Raw genomic sequence first — 21,155 nt, 5'->3', positions numbered from 1 at the left:
CCTACATAGTTACATGACTTGTGTTTGGGGAGGTATAAAACTCCAATCCAAATGGACTACAAAATCATGTTTAGAAGGTCCTGAAGTATCAAGCTTATAAACCAAAGGGTTATATGGTAGTTAAGGTCCATGTCATTTCAGTTGATCTTGTGTTTTAATAATGAATGTTCCAACACAATTTAGTTATTTATTAAATTATCACAAACCAACTAGGCTTCGGACCCCCATAGGGTCTGGGGCCTGTAGCTGGGGCCTGTAGTTGCCCCCCCTCACTGCCAAAGGTCCATATTAAGTCATTTATTTTTTATTTTTTAATAGCTAGTTTTTTGTTTGTGTGTGTGTGTGTGTGTGTGTGGGTGTGTGTATGTGGTACATGATCTTGATAAGCAATTTGACAACTTTGTAGTAATTATTTCCAGTGCATCAAAAACCTTGCTCGTTAAGACAAATTGGTGCATAAAACATCACCAAAATGAAGTATTTTATCCTCATAATTAAAAACAAAATGAGGAAAAAACTGTAAAAGGGTCTACTTTTTGGCTACGGGCCTGTAGCCTTGATTGGTTCATTTGGAACGGACTGCTGTAGAGAGTCAAGTGTCTAAACCAAGCTTGATTCATTACATCGGATGTTGTTTCTTTTTTTTTTTTTTAAAAAGAGACAATCAGGAAGTACAGTTTGGGCATTCTACTGCATATATAAGGAGTATTCCATTCCGTCATGCATCATAATTTGGAATGATGTCGTAGTGTTCTTGGTTTGGAAGAACACTTGAGGTTCTGCCACAGTTTAGACTGACACTAACAGGTTGACTTTGACCAGCGCAGCAGGAAAAGGTAAGACGCTCGCTTCACTGCTGTATGTTTGCACACACTCATAAGCTTTGTCATCATCAGCGTAGTGGCAGCACTGCTCCCTCGCCGTGCCACCTGGCTTTGATTGATCATTGTTTTGATCAGCCTTGACTTTATGATTTATCAAGCCTCCCCGTGTTCATTTATCTATTTAGCACACACTGACGCCCTCTTATTATCATCTCACACTGTGTATCTCCTGCTGAATCACACACAATAAGCTTCCAGACATCTTACTGTATAGTTTGTGTAGAAACTCAAATGTTGACCTGGAAAATTCATAGTTTTCTAAGTTGTTGTTTTTGCAGCATTGTCTAACGGCTATTGTAATTCACAGCAAAATTCACCACTGGCCCAAAGGTCCAAAGCCTTGGAAGAGGACAATGAAGGGGAAGATCTCAGGTAAAAGGTGTGATGTTTCATCCCAAAATCAGGCATCTTTATTACAGATTCCACAATCATGGCCATCTAACGTCCCCACCGGCGCTGGCGCATCAATCACCAGCCCGGCTAAGAAATGTAAACGGAATCGACACAATCATTTCCGGAGACGTAGAGTTAGGAACGCAGGCAAACACAGATGGGCTGTAGGGGGCTCCAAATGGGTACAAAGGCAGAGCAGCCGAGGGCATTCAGCCGCCGGCCCTCAGCCACAGAGACCCATAGTCCAGTACGACACTGCTCAAGGCCTGGACACACCAGAGCAGGTAAGATCAGAAGTTATGACAGGGACATTGTCAATGATGATAGCAATGACTACTGACTGACTGATATACTGGCAATATCACAGATATATCAATATTAGCTTGTATGTTAGCGTATAGGCAAAAACCTCTTTATGCAGCATTTTCATGAATAATATGACTTTTGTTTTTTCTCAATTTCAGAGTTCATATTTTCACATTCCCTTGTTTTAATACAATGACATTTATTGCTTCACTTCCAAATTACAAATGGATTAAAATAAAAAAAAATAAAAATTATTTTAATTTGGTTGAATTAAGTTAAATTCATTTGAGTTGATTCAGTTAATTAAGTTAAATTAAGTTCAGTTAATTAAGTTACATTAATATAAGTTAATTTAGTTACTTAAATTATTAATACATTTTGTGTGTGTGTATATTGATACAGGTTTTTGCACACACACAAAATGTATTAACACACACACACACACACACACACACACACACACACACTACTCCACTGCCATTTCTTGATTATGTACGGTTGTAGGCAGTCTTAAAGGATTGAAATACGTTTTTTATTTTATTTTAAAATTGTATTGTTTATTTTTTTAATTGTTTATATATAATAAAAAAAACTAATATGAATATTATCCAAATGTAATTCTCTAGTATTGATATTGAGATGAGCCTCAGTGCCGGTCAGTCTCTGGCACCGACAGTGATGATTATAGAAACAGATCTACAGTGAATGATTACTATGATTGTGATGATTACACTCTGAGGAGATATTAAGCCTATCTTTTGTAACTTGAGCAACTATATGTCACTTCTGTGACCTAATGCCACTGACCCAGGTTGCTCTGTTCCCGCTGTGTGACGCAGGATATTCCCAGGGTCAGTGAACAGGACATCAGTTGCTGCCAGTTGCTCCGAAACGGAGCATACATTGGCAATGAGACACGCAGCATCGAGTTCAAACTAGGCGGAGGTAAGGGTTACAACACAATTTACAGCTAAACTTAACAATCTTATTTTCTAAATTCCTACACACTGATCCTTTGGAGTTTGTGTCCCGAAAAAAGGTTTAGGGGAAAACATAAGACTTTCACCCAGTAAATGGGTGTTTGTGTCCCGGGAGCCATACTTAAAGCTCCCATGGCATAAAAATTCACTTTATGGTTTTTTAACATTAATATGAGTTCCCCCAGCCTGCCTATGGTCCCCCAGTGGCTAGAAATGGTGATAGGTGTAAACCGAGCCCTGGGTATCCTGCTCTGCCTTTGAGAAAATGAAAGCTCAGATGGACCGATCTGGAATCTTCCCTTTATGACGTCATAAGGGGACACCCCCACTCTCCACCTTGCCCCCCCCCCCCCTCTCTCCTCCTCAATAGCTACAAACACAGAAATGGCACATCCTAAGGAAAGCGCATTGTGGGACTGGCTCTAGTGGCTGTAATTCTGCACCAAGGCTGAATTTCGGGAAAGAGACTTCAGATACAGTATTAGGGGACCACTAAGGTCTATATAAAAGAGACTTCAGATACAGTATTAGGGGACCACTAAGGTCTATATAAAGAGACTTCAGATACAGTATTAGTGGACCACTAAGGTCTATATAAAATAGACTTCAGATACAGTATTAGGGGACCACTAAGGTCTATATAAGATAGACTTCAGATACAGTATTAGGGGACCACTAAGGTCTATATAAAAGAGACTTCAGATACAGTATTAGGGGACCACTTAGGTCTATATAAAAGAGACTTCAGATACAGTATTAGGGGACCACTTAGGTCTATATAAAAGCATCCAAAGAGCACCATTGTGTTTTAACCCAAAACACAGTCTTTTTTTTCTATTCTTAACTAGTCGTTTTGGTGCCTAAACTTAACTGTCACCTTTTGTCAGCTAAACTCAACTGCAACAACCTCTGAAACGAATGGCACCTTCTGGTGCCCTGTAACCGGCTCACAGTAACGTTTTCTCGGCTAAATTTAACTGTAAAGGCGCAAATCTTAACTGTCATGTGACCTGTCATCACGCAACCGGCTGGCGGTCGCCTAATTTCGTCAGACATTGTACGAATTGTTGTGCGAGTTTTCATACGAACCCCTTCATGACAGTTTCACTACTAAAGTTCACTACTTTAGTCTCCGCTTCCGCCAAGTGGCCCAAAAAATTATTGCTGGATTAAGATCATGTTCTTGGTTTAATACTGTAAAGCTGCAGACACACAGACCAGACGGCCGACCCTCAGCAGAAAAGGCAGTTAGACTGATCAGTCTCCCTGAGTTGTTCAAAAAGTGCCTCAGAACACACCAAAGTGACGAGACGTAATACGTCTCCATAACAGCAGGCACTAATCTGTATTGTCGCCCAAAAATTAAAACCGGCAGCTGATTGGACGAACGCGTCACGTGGGTCTGGTTTCCCCGGAAATTCAAAGACAGACTGTCATGGCGGCTTGTTCAGAATACAATCTCATATTGTACTAAAATAGTTCACCTTTCAGATGGGTCATTTGAGTCCGACTGCCGGCACTGCCCATCCCGCCGATTATACATGTCAAATCGGCCAAAATTAAGGCCGACGCCCCTCGGACGGATGACTCAAGTCACTGACCTCGCCAGACTGTCCAACGGCCGATTGTCGGCTTGGTGTGTCAGCGCCTTAAAAGTCAGCAGGGACTGAAGCACAAAACACAATGTGTTTCTATATTAATATTTAATCAAAACCCAACATTTCCCCCAAACTAAAATGCTTTTGTTCCTTGAACTTCACTCAGCAAAGAAAGCATGTGAAAAAACATTTCCCAGATCATAATCCGGGCCTCAAATACGTTCAAAAAATATTTGGCAATATACAACATTGGTATATGAATGTCATTTGTAAGAAAGAGTTACAAATCAACATTCAACATGTGTTATTTGTTCATTAGCTTTCTGCACATATGTATTCACTGCTGTATTTTGTAGTTGAGATGCATTTTCCTAACTTGGTCCAGTCCTGTTGTGTTGTCAACATGGCTGAATCGCTCTCCAACCAACCTGGAAGCTTACAAGTGTGTCTGATTTCTTCAACTTCCTCCAGGAAAATATATGGAGAAGATTTTCAGCACACAGGTTTTGAAGTACGGCTGTGCCTTCCTGAACAGCGGGGGAGGGAGTCTGCTGGTCGGGGTGCGGGACAACGGAGTGGTCTGCGGTGTGTTCTTCGACCATAAGAAGGAGGACCGGACCCGCCTGCAAGTGGACGACACGGTCAAGCAATTCGACCCTCCGCTCTTTCCCCACAACTACAGCCTGCGCTTCCTGCCTGTGATAACACCTGGCAGGCGAGAACATTGCCTCAAGGTGCTGTGCCTCACCTTCCGAGCGCCTCCGGCCTTCGCAGAGCCAACCCTGTATCAGGTTGGCGAGGGCCAGGTGTACATGAGGCGGGATGGGAGTGTGCAGGGGCCCTTGGGTGTCTCCGTCATCCTGGAGTGGTCCAGACAGGTGAGAAAATCCATCATCATTCCAATTCTTCTCAACATTATTATAAAAAAAAAATAGGAAAGCTTAGACTTAAAAGGGGAGAGAGAAGGGGGATGACGTGCAGCAAAGGACCCTTTGTGTCGAGAACTGACCTCTGTATATGGGCAAAAAATACATTCTTTTTTAGAAAACAATTAGAAATGTCTAATGATATATTGTCTCTAGAAGTGAATTATTCAACTTTTGTTTTTGTTAAAGAAGGAAAAGAAAATCGCAATACTCCAATACTATCGAACCGCAATAAATGAAAATCGCAATCCAATCGGCACCCATGTATCATGAAAGACTCGAATCAACAAAAGCATATGGTCCCAGCCCTAATACTGTGCATGTTCCAGATGTGGGCGGGTAAGGTGAAGCAGCTGGAGCAGCACGTGTGCGAAGCGACATCTGAGAAGTGGTTCTTAGCCGGGCAGCTCCACACTTTACGCTTGGCTATCGGTCCGCTGCAGCAGATCGCAACATCACTACCGCAGAGGCAGCAACGGCACAGGCACAGGAGGAGCAGTCTGAGGTGGAACCGGAGATCAAACCTCAGCAGCCAGCTGTGAGAACTCCAGATGCCAGGCCAGCTCACTGCTGGATCGGGCTCTGGTATCCACTCCGCCTCCAGAACCGAGCCACGCCTGAGCTCATCTGGCCGGGAGGTTTGGCTGAGATGCACGCCGTAGCAAAATAAACTCAAAGAAGCAAACAAAAGCACAGTCACGGTCTAAAAGTTGTTACTCTTCTAACATTGTTTGATCATTTTTTTGAAAGTCTTCCATGTCTGAAAATATACATGAACTTTAATCCAACATATTATTAGCAAAGATGAATCGGCCTATTCATGAAAAAGAAATAGAATTATAACATTTATAATAGGCTTACTTCAGGTAAGGTAGCCACTATGGTAGTCATCCACAGATACAGTTAAGCTGAAGGATTTACTGTGCCACATGTATGTTTAACATCAAAACATGATTTATAAATAATACATGAATATCTTTACATCCATTTTTAACCATCTGGCCCAGGTTAGTATTCAACTACATTTAATAAAATATGTAGCAGGGGGTCCCTGCTCCATCTCTCTTTCAGCTAGGGGGTCCTTGGTCTAAAAACATTGAATAGATCCATGTATTTGGTCAAAAATATCTTGATATTTGATTTTCTCCATATCGCGCCGCTCTAAGTGGAATGCCACTTTAAAGTGCATAAATGCAGACAGTAAGCTCATACCAAGCTACTTTGTTCCTATAAAAAAAACAGCACAAATCTCTTAAACCAGGGGTCTTTAACGGTTTTTAAGCCAAGGACCCCTTAACTGATTTGCTTATAATATGTTGGATTCATGTTAAGACCCCCCCTGCATTGACTCTGAGGCCCCCCTAAAGGTCCCAGACCCCCTGTTGAAGATCCATGTCTTATTTAAACAATGTGGGTCTGAATGCAATGTGTGACAGCGTCCAGCAGGGGGCAACAGAGTATCAGCACATTTATTTATTTCTTATCTCTGCATTTGTGCCTCCTGGAAAGTGGAGGCAGGGCCCACTCACTGGTGATTAAGGTTCTGGTGATGAGTCACGGAGGAGGGGGTGGGAGGGGGGGGATGGGACAGCAATGGAGAGGAAGAAGGAGAAAAGAGAGGGAGGTGTGGGGTTGGGGGAGGGGGGACGGGGACGGGGGGGGCAGCTGCTTGCATTACCTCCAGGTGTCCTCTCACGTTGCCAGGAGGCTGACAGATTTCTACTGTACGGCCGTGAATCTGCGTGCTCTGTGTTCTGCTGCCAGGGTCTCTGGCTGGCCATTTATCTGCAGCACACATCCATTCACAACATGCACGAGTACTCTGCATTCAGGGAGGGGGGTGGTATTTAATAGTATTTGCCAACAACATCTTCCAGATACTCTTAAATAAATGGATTTAATATATGGGGGGGAAATTATAGGAATTATGATAAGAAAGAGTGACACTTTAGGCAAACAGCAGGCATGAAATAGGGTTATTCATTCATAAGACAATGCATGCACTGAGACAAAAATGATTTTGCCCACCTGGGCTCATTTTTGTCTCAGTGCATGCATTATCTTAGTCCGGCAGCGCCGCCGCTAGCTTAGCTTAGCGTAGTGAATGGAATCCGATGTGCTTCGGCTGTAGCCTAATTCCATCCAATATAGTCCCAAGTCAATATCTGCCTAGGAAATCGTCTAGTCTTAATCTGCATTGCTATTTGTACTTGTTGTGAATACGCAGGCCACAAGAAGTAATTAGGTTTTGTTTTTATTGTTGTTGGCTCACTTTTACTCACGACATGCTAACCGGCAACATCGGATTCCATTCACTACGCTAAGCTAAGATAGCGGCGGCGCTGTCGGACTAAGACAATGCATGCACTGAGACAAAAATGTGTTTGCCCAGCTATATAAATATAGAGGAGACGGTGAATAACCCTATTTCAACAAAGTGGCGTATTCCTTTAATTAAAGGAGGAAGAGTTATGACCCAAAATGTCATAAAAAAAAAAACATAAGAAAATTAATAAAAGGCCTATAATACATTTGGCAAGACATTTAAAAGTTCACCAACGCTCAAGCCGACACAGATATGTTTTTTTTATGACTCTTCCTCCTCTCCATTAATTTTATTCCCTTCCATGAGCACCAGTGGTTAAATGGGTACCAGAAACGCTCCTGCCACTTCTTTCTTTCACAGTAGGCATTTTTATGTTTGATGATGTGACTTGCAATTTTTAGTTTTGAGACCTGTTTGATCTTTGGTCTCAGTTATGAAGGTAAAAACATTCCACATCAGATTATTACAGTTTACAGGGATTGTTTAGTGTACATTTTATACTCAAAACTCAACTTTAGAGACGAGGTTTCACTTTTTCAATCCATCCAACACAGTTCATAGCCTGCTTCCCCTTTGTGATTTGAATGTTTATGTCACATATCCGGTTCTTTTGGTCTTTCAGCCCTGTGACAAACATCTGTGGAGTTTTTTTGTTTTTTTTTCACTTCTTATCTCACATGTTTAATTTGTGCGGTTGACATAGCTCAAGCAGAACTGCGCACGCTTCAGCAGCAGCAGCAGCAGCAGCTGTGAGTTAGTGTCGATCAGCCAGCTAAGCTGCACGGGGGTGGCTGACTAAGTCTTCTTACCATGAGGAAACTTTGCTTCCCTCCTCCCAGCCTGCCCAAACACGGACCGTCACGTTGTGTTTTTTTGTTCTTGTGGCCGGCTGTCGTCACAGTGGAGGAATCAAAAATGCACATACAGTATACAATCTATACATCCACAGGAAGAATCTGAATGGAGTTGTTACAGGGTTCAGTGGTGGAATGTAACTAAGTGCATTTACTCAAGCACTGTACTTAAGTAGAAATGTTGAGGTACTTGTACTCTACTTAAGTCTTTTCTTTTCATGCCACTTTCTACTTCTACTCCGCTACATTTCAGAGAGAAATATTGTACTTTTTACTCCACTACATTCATCTGACAGCTTTAGTTACTAGTTACTTTACACATTAAGATTACTGCACACAGAACACATGTAGTTTATAAAATCTGATGTTTTATTCTGAATGAAACTAGCCAACAATATAACGGCTACAAGTCCAGCTGAAATGATTAGACCGTTAAACACACAACTGTTTGGATCCTTTACACTTTCTAAAATGTGCATTGATTACTCTTACTTCTAATAATTTAAGTAGTAATAGTTTGGGTAGTAATTCTCCTGATGATACCCATGCTTTTACTTAAGTAACATTTTCAATGCAGGAGTAAAAGTACTAATACCAGACTGTAAACATACTCTGTTACAACCTTGTAACAGGTATATGTTTACAGTCTTCCCAGTAAAAGACTTCCCAGGATTATGTACATGGGATCTTGCTCAAGGGTACTTAGGCAGTAAAAGATTAACCGAGCAATCTTTCTCATGAATTCATGATTACACAACCTCCTAAACAGCAAACGCAAACTTTGCTAATGTCAGCCTGATGAGACAACAGGTGACAGTGTGTGTGTGTGTGTGTACATGTGTCTGAGTCATGCAGGGGAATATCTCCACATATGTTAGATGTGTACACTCCTTCCAAATCCTATCCAGTTTTATGCGTGTCACATGTAAATAACCTGACGTGTCTCTTTTTAAAAATATAATTTTTTTTGTTCAATTTCCCAAAACCTACAGGTTTATTCCTGCGCACCAGCGGCGTGAACTTACAGTATATATGCCTGAGTCAACATGTGTATCACGCCTCAAAGAAATATCTGAGAAACCCCCGTCTACTGTTTTTTTACGCTCATATGGGTCCTGCAGCTGTCGAACGCGTCTTTTCAACAAAAGCATTTCAGTTTCAGAAGCTTCTGATTCTGCAGCCTTTTTTTTCTCTGCTAATATTTACACAGGAGCGTCACAGCTTTTTAAGTGTTGGAGACGTTCTCTTGTGGCAACAGTGAGTCAGTCGAGAAAAACCTGTCATATATTTACTAGGTGATGTGTTCAATAAAACTCCAGGTAGACTATGACCTGCAGCTGATGATCACCAGCAGGCAGACAGCCACCAGTGTAAACAAACACCAAGGACATCTACAGGGAAGCATTAGTTAGTTCCCTCAAAATGCTGTCCTCATGTAACACCACGACATAAAACTGAACAGAACAGTCTGCACGACTCTGCAAATGATTCACTACATCTGTTTTTTTGTTGTTGTTGTGATTAACAATTTTAATTTTTTAACAACATATGTTTTGTATGTAAAATTTTTAATACAACTCGCAAATTAAATTAAAAACAAATGAAAGGAAATCATTTCGGACCTTCTTTTCTTGAACAAATTGAACATTGAATTGAATAAAAAAGGCTCCGCTAAAAAAAAATGACAGTTACAATTCAAAGTGCAGTTTTCTGCTAATATTTTCTTAATATCTCCGAGTGTCTTTCGCGATATGTCACAGCCTTTCGGGATGTGTTTATTGCGCCAGTTGATATTGCGATGACGGTAAAAAAACCAACATATTTTGCAGCATTATTGTACATTATATTTGATTGAAAAGGGGATCAAGTCTGCAGTATTGTGCAAATGATTCACTACGTCGGTTGTCCTCCAGTTTACCTGGCCAAGAGATGACGTGAGTTATGGCTCAGGCAATGAAGCAAAATGAATCTAAGAGGACAATAACATCTTCAGATAGGGTAGCTGTTTGAGCAGTGGCTGGCAGAGTAAAGCCATGCTTGTTAGTGAGGCTCAGGAGGAAGATGGCTGTGGCTGCTGTGTTCCAATCAAATCAAAATGACAGAGTGACCTTGGAGAGGCAAAGAGAGGATATAATTTTAGCCAGACGTTCTCACAGGGATGCTCTTTTTCCTGTCTTCTCTTGTTTTTTTTTAAACGTTATTTATGGCCCAACACTGGCTGCCTGGCTTCTTTAGAGATGCCTGTTTACAGAACAGAGCTCATGAGACAATCAGGCCTCTCAGCTGAGGGAGTGGAGATGGGGGATTGACTGCTTCCCATCACTTGCTTCTTTGACGAGTCTCTTTTTAAAGCCGTGTCAATAAAAGGCCTTTCTTTGCACACTGGGGGGCTGGGGAAAGAGAGCCTGACTCAACTACTGAAATCAGGTCTCCAAGGTGTTTGGGGAGCTGTTGTTGGATGATCTTTTTCATTTGATTGTTGCTCAATGTTTCGCAAGTATGAAAGACTATCAGCTCTAGTACGAATACCATTAGTCATAAAGGTTGCTGGGGAAAGAACGCTGGTTTGCAAGACAGTGGTAGGCGCGACTAGCACTGCCAGCCCCTAGCCCAAACAGCCTCCTCATTCATGTTTTGTTGTTGAAATCGGTCCCAATAAAACAATCTGTAGTCGGTTGACAATCCACCCATCCATCCCTTTTCAGCTGCTTATCCTGGTCCCAACAAGTCCTCCAAACCGATGATATAGGTTGTTTATTCCTACCCTCTAATATGACCCACAGGAGCCTTTTCCGTCCTCATATTTAAACCAGAGAACATGAAAGCCAAGGTTTTAGACACATTGTTAACACTGCAAAACGGTCGTAGTTTGGTTAGGTTTAGACACAAAAACAACTTAGTTAAGAAAAAGATTGTGGGTTGGATCAAAATCATCTGTTAAGTCCCTCAACTTTCGGTTACGCATGTGCCGCAGAACGTGACACAGTTCCATTTGTTCCTTAAAGTAAAGAAAACTCTCTGTTTACTTTTATTTTATACACTAAACCCGGTCTCCTGGGTGAAAGCCCTGTGTTTGTTTGAACCCATCAACCACCCTTACCTGCCCCCTTATGCTGAATTTGGCCACTAGAGGACGGCGCCACTATAGACGTAAATATGAGTCGTAATTGCTGCTTGAACAAAAGACTTATGGAGGCGTTTTTTTTCAGGAGAGGACAATCTTCCTGGGACAGGTCACGTCCCTCTCCCCAGCTACATTCCACCTCCTCCTGGGGGATCCCAAGGTTTTCCCAAGCCAGACGAGATAAATAATCTCTCCAGCGTGTTCTGGCTCTACCCTGGGGGTCTCCTTCCAATTGAACATGCCTAGAAAACATCCAGAGGAAGGCGCCCAGGAAGCATCCACATCAGATGCCCAAACAACCCCAACTGGCTCTACTCCCTTTTCACCACAACAGTCCAGTAAAATACCTGCATTGCTGCAGAGGCCACACCAATTCATTTTACTCTCACTCATGAATAAGCCGGTTGACCGTTCTCCACAAACACTTGGTAGACAATTAGAACGCAGGTTCCGAAGGTCAGTCCAACATAGCAGTTTTAAAATATCTTATATACTTGCTTTTAACCATGTTTGTATGATGGCAACCCCACAAATCCTACATTCCTTCAGAGTGGTAGTTGTGCGCGTCTGCTCAAATTAACGCTACCTGACCAACTGTGCTACCAACCAAACCAAATTATTAAGGACATGGATAGAGGGGGTAGCGAGTAGCGACATATAATCACAAGTAGACTGAACAGAAAGTAATAAAGCTGTTCCGCAATTACAGTACTTAGGATGACATTTCTGCAGCGATCTCAAAGTTAACAAAAGGATTGTTAAGACTACATGGGGTGTGTCGTGAATATGTTGGGTATACATACTAATCGTCCCAAGTGCACACAAAGTACGTGAACAATGCTGCTAGCGTTGCAGTTGTTTGTCTATATCAGGTATGTTGTTGCCTTTAAATGCATTTAACAATCAAACACACCTGGTCTCCCCTGAGCCTAACAGGCATTTTCCACTGGGTGCATCTCTGCTGCGTTCCGGAGGCGCCGCGGCCCCCGCGAGCAATCGCTGCCATTCAAGTCAATGTTTGATATTCAGTCCCTCCAGGATTTCGCGATGTCGCGGTCGCGCCAATTCACACAAATTCAACCAATCACCGTGACTATGGTGCGACTCGCAATTTTGACCAATCACCGCAACTTTTGCGCAAATTCGACCAGTAACCGGAGTTTCCCGCAACTTCAACCAATCCCAGCAGTCCCACGTGCCAGACTTTACGTCAGTGAGACTCTGAGTGCCACTGACCAAGTGGGAGTGAGAGAGAGCTTGTTTCCGATATGAAGACGAGTCCTGAACATCTCACATTTACCAACAAAACGTACAGCGAAAGACCGTGCAAAGCATTTCAGACCGTCCTGCCAACCTTTTAACATCAATGTACGCTGTAACGTTTTTTCATTCTAAAGTCGCTGAAGCGGCTGCTGTTTCAATCCTGTCGGCTCTCTGCAGCGGGCGGGGGCGGGGCTGCTGCTCATGCAGTTCCCCCCTGCTACTGACGCGCACACACACAAACACACACGGTGGATGCAGGAAAAACCGGAGATGAGATGACACGATGACCTAAATTGAGGACAGCTGCGCTCGTTGTTGTAAGTGCAATGATAAGTCAAAGTCCAATAAGTACTTTATCAAACCGTATGAATGTGTGTCCCAGGCCAGGATAGGAAATTAACTAACAATGTAAAGATCAACAAGCCACTGATATGTTCAAATTTGATTAATTCAATAAATTATTATTTTTTTGTCTTAAATCTACCAGCCATTTTCATATTATACCAACATTTGCAGCATCCTGAGCCTTTTTGGTAAGGTTACTAGGAAAACAGCCCAGAGTAGTTTTATTCTCCCCGAAACAAGTTTCCTTTTTATTTTTAAAGAACTATAAAAAAAAAAAAAAAAATCACAACTTTTTTTGCAACTTTTACTGTCTCCCGCAAAATCAGGCATTTTGGGCCGCAACAATCTTTAAAAAAGGCCACGAAATCCTGGAGGGACTGGATATTCGACCAGCCGCGCAAAGCCGGGCAGGAAGTGGAACAGCGAGAGCATCCAGTCAGTTTACCAAAACACACCCCCCAATATCGTATGTCTCCTCTACAACACCACGGACAACAAGAGATTCATCTTGGAGGTGGAAAAAATAATACAACATCACAGATCCTTTTATCAGGACAACACCAGAAAAGAGAAGGCATGGAGTTTCACTGCTGGAGTGCTTGGAGTGGAAGGTAGATACTAGTTTAATAAACACGGGATTGTTCTGTAAAGTACTTGTAGAGACAATAAAATCTGCAATTTGGCAGCAAGACGCTCCGCTTCTGAGACGCTCCTGGTGTGGTATGGTGGCGTGATGGAGGACGGAACAAAAGTGGAACACATCCGGAATGCAGCAGAGATGCCCAGTGGAAAATGCCTGTAAAAGATAAGCTCCATCCACTACCACCAGTCAGCCAAAGCAAAGAGAAGAAATCAAGAGTGATTTGATAGCATTATGTGCTCACCACTTGATGAAGCATCAAACAGTATCAATACTTTTATTTCCATTGCGTATGCCAAAACAAATGGAAGACTTTTGCCATACTGTATGCCATGTTCCATCATCTCTTCAACACACTTTGACCAGCAGCTGACATCTTGAATGCTCCATGTTTGGTTAGAGCCTATACTGAGCTGAGACTGAGAGGAAGTGGTAGATATATTTATCTATAGAAAGGCAAAAGATAAAATACCAAACCCGAAAACACCCAGACTGTCAGCGGACTACAGATTGTTTTATTTGGACCAAAATTTAGTATTTAAATCCTCCCAAGTCTTTCTGTTCTGTCAATATTTCAAGAATGCAGTATTAGTGGCTCATATTAGCTTGTTGGCTAACAAAAGCTAGTGTTACAAATATCAACACATGGTAAGCTGCTTAAACCTTGGTCTTTTTTTTTGTAACTTTGTCCATCATTGCTATTGCTACTGTTTTACTCACCAATTTTACCGCACAGATGTGGGAGCATTCTGACACCATCAGCCACAGCTTTATGTCAATGCAGGAAAAGCACAGGTGTAATTAGTAACATAATTAATGGCTGCATTCCATTTAGGTGAGTCAGTAGCACTGACCTGGTACTGTGCATGCTGGATCATTGATTTTGGCTTTGTCAGGCTTTTTTTTAAATTGGTTTTCTGGGACACTTCATTGGAACAGTCAAGTCAATTTGTGTGATCTGTCCTTTGACCCTTAATTCTGATCAGAAAAAAAACATAAACGGGAGAAATGTACAAAATCTTAGGCCAGAAACACACCACACACTGAAGCACCGTGAATAGCTGCAAAACACTGTAAAGAGGAGCTATTTTCAATTCGGCGCCCATGTTATTCAATCTGTCCGGCCACACCGGCTGTGATCAGGTGCGGAGCGGCTGCGATCAGGCGCGGAGCCGTGGGCGAATGTGTCAAGCCAGGCAGGTAATCACATACAGGAAGGCCACAATTGCCGCTGGATACTTTACAAAATAAACCAATTTCAAAATAAAACACCCAGGTTTATGGTGATTTTGGATGTCTTGACTTCTCAGCTGTGTCTACAGCGAGACACGCGATTAGGCACACGGGGAGAGACCGACGGACAGACAGAGTGACACACACACTGGGAGGGAGAGAGAGAGAGAGAAAGAGCTGTGTGGAAAGAACGATCGTTTTGTGACCGGCGTGGAGAAATGCGAGTCTGGTATGAACAGCCAGGCGCACGATCTAAACTTCACGGCGATTCAGCGTGCGGTGTTTTCCTGTTGTTAGGAAGAGCAACTGAGGAGGGATCCCTCTCAGGATGGACAGACATGCAATCCTTTAAATGTTGTGTGTACTGTACAGGATAGACCAAAATTACATAAGAAGCCCTCCAAACCCTCTCTCTAATACGACCCACGGGAGTTTTTCATAAAACATCATCCATAGCGTTGGCAGAAATACAACCAAATAGCTAAATCAGACAACGTCGGTCGTGGTTTTAAACACGTTTTTAATGTTGTAAAATGGTCGCAGTTTGGCACGTTAAGGCACCAAAACTACTTAGTTAAATGAGAACTCTTAGGAAAATTTTTACGTTAATCTTGATCGCTATACCTATGTGAGTACTGTCTATAGCAAAAAAAACGAGCCGAATTGGTGCTAGCAACTTGGAGCTGCTGCAGCTAATGCCGAGAGCTCCCACTTAGCTAAAACGGCAGTTATGGGGGCATAAGATAAAGAGTGCCTTTGTGCAACTGTGCAACATGAACAGGGCCCTTACATAAACATTACATACAATTACATAACTGTCACTTATGCCCACAGTGGTTGCTGTATGGCAAAAGTTACATAGGCTGATTTTTAAAATAGCTTGGTGGTTTGCAACATCAGGTGGTCATACTTCATATTTAAGCGTTTTTTTGCACACAGACATGTTTAAAATGGATTTTTATAATGGTGCCAGAGCAGATGCAATCCCAATACAACACTTACATAACCAATGCATTAGGTTACAATAAAAAAAATAGCTGATATGCTTCATTAAAAGTTTAAACTAACCAAATTTTCCTAAGAAAGAGTCTCTTTGATAATCAGGTTATTGTGTGTTATCCTACATGACCCATCTTTAATGGCAAAGGAAAACTAGAAAGGAACTAGTTTGTGTTCATTGTTTTTCTCAGTAATGAATTTACTTATTATTGGTTGACCACCACTAACTATTCTGCTGTTTGAGCAGAGACACATCAGACGTGAGGTGTGTTAATGCCAGAGACATTTAGAAGACTGACCAGTAATCCTCATCTGTTAATTAGCTTATTGTCATTCAGATCAATCCTATTTGAACAACAATAACCTGTGGTTGGGGGTGTTTAGTGGCAGAAATCAGAGTATTGTATCAAACGGATTATAGCTGAACTTTTAGTGCACATGTAAACACGTTGAATAAGAATGAGAAGAGAGGGCATGGGCGGGGGGAGGGGAGCCTATGGTTAGTGAGTCCTCAAGGACACAGTGTGCTGTTGAAGCCTGGCTGAGGTGTTGTAGTGAGACAGCGTGGATAAGAGGAGGAGGGGGGAGGATGATTGCTGACGCATGTAGAAGCTGGTGGAGGGATGAGGAGGGGGGAGGCGGGAGGGTTGCTGACGTCTGGACAGCCATGCAAATCTAGGAAACCAAGGAGATGGCCATGGTCCAAATTGTGCCCGGTGAACCGTGGCGATTTCTGGCTGAAGATGAAATGAAGCAATAGGGAGGCTTGAACGAAAGTTTGGATTTCTTTCTCTCGCTGTTTGGCAGTGCTGCTCAGTGCTTCTCAGAGAGCGGTCCACTTAAGTGAAGAGCAGCATCTTGACAAGGGGAGGTTTGGACACAGATAACAGTAAACCATGCTTAGCTTTTCTAAAGCACAAAGACGGTAGCACAGTGTGCATTTTGTTTCCAACACACAAACAAAACAGACAGAACAAGAAGTACCAGACCCAGAAGTACCTGATGGTGATGCAGAGCTGTTAGCACTACTTCACAGTCACACATGTAGTAACATTTGAGGTAGAAGATGAATGACTGAATAAAAAGTAGTAAAGGGTTTATATATTATGAAATTATATATATTGGCGTGCCTCCAGCTGATGGCGCCTTCAATGACCGCCAAGCTTGCTTGTGCCTAAAATGGCCCTGTCTGTCTGTGCATTGGAAAAGCAAAACATATGCTTGTGTAAGTTCCAAATTAAAGATCCTTGCATAGTGCGATGTGCTTCACCAAACAAACAAAAAAGGTTAGTGGCTTAAAAAGTGTCAGTTAAATGTTTCAGATCATGTTAGTTTCACAGTGAACCAGAAGAGCATCAGTCCAATGCACCCATCAGTAGAAAAACACCTGTCATGCCTTTCCTTTTGCTCATGAAACTGGGTTTCTAAAGTTGTCTCAAGAGACATTTTTCTCTCCAGAAATATATCAAAGTGGACATACTGTATGATGCTACATTTCCTGTAGTAATAGGCTACAGATGTCACAGATGTTTGGTGATAATACAAACTTGTTTTACAGGTATAGTTCACATCCATTCTAAGAGACTAGATCACATTAAACATACTGTAAGGGTTAATACAGACTAATTTTACACAAGCAGAGAACGTCCTGGAAAGAGTCCATTAACAATGTCTAGATAGTCAAATCACAGTCAACGTGAACCTTCCCACCAGGATTCACATGCAGCATAATGTGATGGTTGTCTTAAAGCATGTGAGTATATATTATATTTCAGATTGAATATTGATAGAAGATTGGGTGCTGAGATACCATTATGGCATCAGACAATTCAAACCTGAAAGCCCTGTCAGCCTGCAGAAGCCTCACCATGTCAAATATTGACATGTTTAACTATGCATGTGAAAATGCTTCCCAAGTTCAAGGCTCATAGAGCAAATAGTGCTTCTTCATTGCCTCTGACTGCAACTGGAGGACATAAATTATAGTCTGAATTTCCTATTCTCCATAAACATTGCAAAGTGTTTATATCGGTTTTATATCAGTTCCATACTATCCATTATGTAAGGGTTAATGCCCGTCAAGGTGTCCATTATTAGGAATTAATGGACGATGGAGAGGCCAGAACTGTCCGACGGCGGTGGAGGACAGTTTCCTCCGCTAAAGTCCATTAGTTACTACACAAGGGACACCTCGAAGGGCATTTACCCTTACATAATAGATAGTATGGAACTGATATAAACACCATGTAATGTGCATGAAGAACTGGAAATTCAGGCTATAGTTTATCTCCTCCAGTTTATTAACCATGGTCACTTGCAAAATGACATTTTTTAAGACCATTCATTTATAATTTAATGCTTTTTACAAACAAAATCTAAAGTTTTGTAATATGACTAATACCTGGAACAATCATTCCCATCTCATATGGTTTTTATGCAATGCAAATGTTGTTCACTGCTCCAGTAGTCTATACGCACGACACTCCACCGTAAATTCGCCGAAAGTCCTTCTTTGCGGCCAGATGTCCGTCCCCTTCCTCTTTCTTTGTGTTGGCGTTGTAACCTCCGGTGGATTTGTGAGGACTATGGTTAACTGCTCCTCAGATCTCTGCAGGGTAAATCCAGACAGCTAGCTAGACTATCTGTCCAATCTGAGTTTTCTGTTGCACGACTAAAACTACTTTTGAACGTACACGTTCCACCAAAACAAGTTCCTTCCAGAGACTATTTTGCAGAGGCACCGTGGCTCTGTCTGGCGCTTTGCACCGCCCAAGACGATTGTGATTGGTTTAAAGAAATGCCAATAAACCAGAGCAGATTTTTCTCCCATCCAGGAATGCTTTTGGACTAGCCAGATCCTCCTCCGCAGCGCTGTGGAGGAAGGTCTGGCAATGCGAGACTACTGCTCCAGTAAATAGGACAGACTTTGTAGATACAGATATTTCTAGTCCGCTCAGCTCATAGAACCCTTTGGCTCAGACAGCTACAAGCCAGAAAGCGAAAACGTCATGGTTGCACAATTTAATGTCAATAACATTGTGTACGGCTGACAATCAGTAAATATAACTTGACAGTATGTTTACCAACAAGACAAGCTAGCTATCCAGCCATGTCATTGTGCCCAAATCAATATCAGGACTTTCATAAACAAATAATTGTCCATGTGTACTATCGGCCGCAACCTGAAGTAGAGACTTGAACAGTGAACGGGATGAGAGATGATCGCTGTGAAACAAGGTCAGTTCAGAGGAGCAGTGTAACTTCTTGCAGCTTTAGTGTTAGCGCCATCCTGTGGTGTTCAGAGGATGAGGCACTGTAGGACTACGCTCCGTGTTGGAAATAAAATATTCAGATTTTCTTCTTCCTTTAATGTAGCGCATTAATTTAGAATGGTAAACAGTCAGTTTGACCGGAAGTCATTAGTAGGTGTCCTATATCTCTTCTTTGTTTTTGCGATCAACTTTTTATTAGCACCTTCAGACATACAAAGCAAATTCCACAATACCTGACAGGCAATGTCAGATGGCGCACAGAACAGAAAAACAAATTGAACAAGAACAAAAACCCTCTCCCACCCCCACCCTCTGCGGTCTCGAGGAAAACAAAACAAACAAACAAACAGAAACCACACCTTGCCTAATCACTCTCCTCTCATGGGGTTGAGGTCATTAAGTCTGTTTTATATTTGTGCTGCTGCGCTTTCCCATAGGCTGGTAGTTGATAATTTGGCTTTGTTAATCATTGCTGTAGAGAGCTCAAGCATAACTATGTCCAGAAAATACGCCAATCACTGTTTTATACTATATACTTATAGTCTCTCAAGCAGGTGTAATTTAGAGTCGTCATTAAGTAACAAAACAATCGGGTCAGTAGGAACTCGACATCCTATCACCTCAGATATTTTTGATGTTTTATTCCAGAACTCCTGCACCTGTTCACACACCTATGCAGGAAAGTTCCAGTTTGTTCAGGTTGACAGAACGTGCAATAGGGAGTGGGAATGACTTTAGAGACGTATCTCTTCTGAGGAGTCCAGTATGTCCTATGACATTTTTTGAAGTGGATATACTGGGGATTTGGGTTCTTGGAACAGTGGAAAATGTTGTCCCAAAACTTCTCGGCAGGGATGCGAAACTTGGCACCTGTTACCCACTGATGACGGTCCGTCTGCGGCTGCAGGCCGTGGAGCTCACCGCCAGTGTTTTAGTTTGACTGTTAAAAAGTGTTTAGACAATTAAAAGGTATTTATTTAGAAGCGGGCTGGCTGCTAGTTAGCTAACGCTAGCATGCTATTCCACCAAGTTTCCATGCTACATAAATAAGCCGGACAGAGTTGTCCCTCATCTGGCGATAGAAACCCTGCTTTTCCCATAGACTGTATATAAGAAGGCTTTTCCCGTTCTGTTGGCTCAGAGCTCCACAGCCTAAGTCCACAGGTACAAATTAGTTTTGCACCAAATGTATCGTCAAGAGTGTTGTGAAAGTCGAGGTGCGCAGATTGGCCACTTTGTGATGCGAGAGAGCACATATGTGAAGTTGCAGTGACAGATTCCAGAGGTTGTAATCACTGAGTTGTGGTTGTGATGGAAAATGAACCAGAGTAAAAAAAAGTATAGGAGTAAATGTTGCATCATAAGTTTGCAGCTGTCATTGTGTTCATGTAAATATCAATCTACACATTTGTGAATATTTTTTCTGTAACTTCACATTCAGAATACAGGTGTGTGAACATTTTCTACAAGTGCAAATTTCAACTTACAAGTTCAGATTTTTTTTACAAGCTCTCATGTTTTTTTTCTTTGTATGACTTCAAATTCAGATCACATGTGTGTGAATATTTTTTACAAGTGCAAATTTTATTTTTACAAGTGCAAATTAAATTTTTACAAGTGCAAATTTTAACATACAAGTTCAGATTTTTTGTTCTGCAAGTTCTCACATTGTATTCTACAAGCTCTCCCTTTTTGCACCATATTTACCTTCATACGTGGCCACATCAAACGCAGCTTGCGCAAAACTCCAGCTCAAAACTGTCCCTACTGTCTAAAGTTACAGGTTAATCGAAACAGGTCTTGTGAACTCTTATATTTAACATGAACAGGTAATCACTCTCCCTCTGTGTGTCACTCTCAGGGTGGCCAGATAAATAAGGAAGTTTGAGACGCCTTTAGCACGTAGCTTACGCTGAGCTCCTATAAATTCTTGGTGTCGCTGGACATTGAATGCGCTGTAGTCAGGCTTAAAGCGTTGTGTTGCTTTGGAATCACGAATCGGGCCTTTCTGC

At 42.0% G+C, this 21,155-nt stretch overlaps 1 protein-coding gene across 2 annotated transcripts; it reads left to right on the top strand.

The window, feature by feature from the left end:
• Positions 1-746: 746 nt before the first annotated feature.
• LOC116035914 (schlafen-like protein 1) lies at positions 747-5,797 on the top strand. 2 transcript variants are annotated; one of them, XM_031279292.2, is made up of 5 exons: positions 747-836; positions 1,192-1,561; positions 2,423-2,528; positions 4,633-5,039; positions 5,417-5,797. In XM_031279292.2, the coding sequence occupies exons 2-5, from the start codon at positions 1,238-1,240 to the stop codon at positions 5,627-5,629; spliced, it is 1,050 nt and encodes a 349-aa protein (XP_031135152.1). In that variant the 5' UTR covers positions 747-836; positions 1,192-1,237; the 3' UTR covers positions 5,630-5,797. The 2 variants fall into 2 exon arrangements, with proteins under 2 accessions (XP_031135152.1, XP_031135153.1); XM_031279293.2 differs by having other exon boundaries at positions 755-833; positions 1,190-1,561.
• Positions 5,798-21,155: the final 15,358 nt, after the last annotated feature.

This window comes from Sander lucioperca, chromosome 16 (genome assembly GCF_008315115.2).
Source record: "Sander lucioperca isolate FBNREF2018 chromosome 16, SLUC_FBN_1.2, whole genome shotgun sequence".
NCBI classification, from domain to species: Eukaryota; Metazoa; Chordata; class Actinopteri; order Perciformes; family Percidae; genus Sander; species Sander lucioperca.
The sequence above is the reverse complement of the archived record's forward strand: the minus strand, read 5'-3'. Positions and strand labels throughout refer to the sequence as shown.

Bases quoted from the DNA above. Each gene is read 5' to 3' on its own strand.
- LOC116035914 (XM_031279292.2), top strand. From the start codon at position 1,238: ATGAAGGGGAAGATCTCAGGTAAAAGGTGTGATGTTTCATCCCAAAAT. The intron at 1,562-2,422 runs GTAAGATCAGAA...TGTGTGACGCAG, and splicing joins GCCTGGACACACCAGAGCAG to GATATTCCCAGGGTCAGTGA. The intron at 2,529-4,632 runs GTAAGGGTTACA...AACTTCCTCCAG, and splicing joins CGAGTTCAAACTAGGCGGAG to GAAAATATATGGAGAAGATT.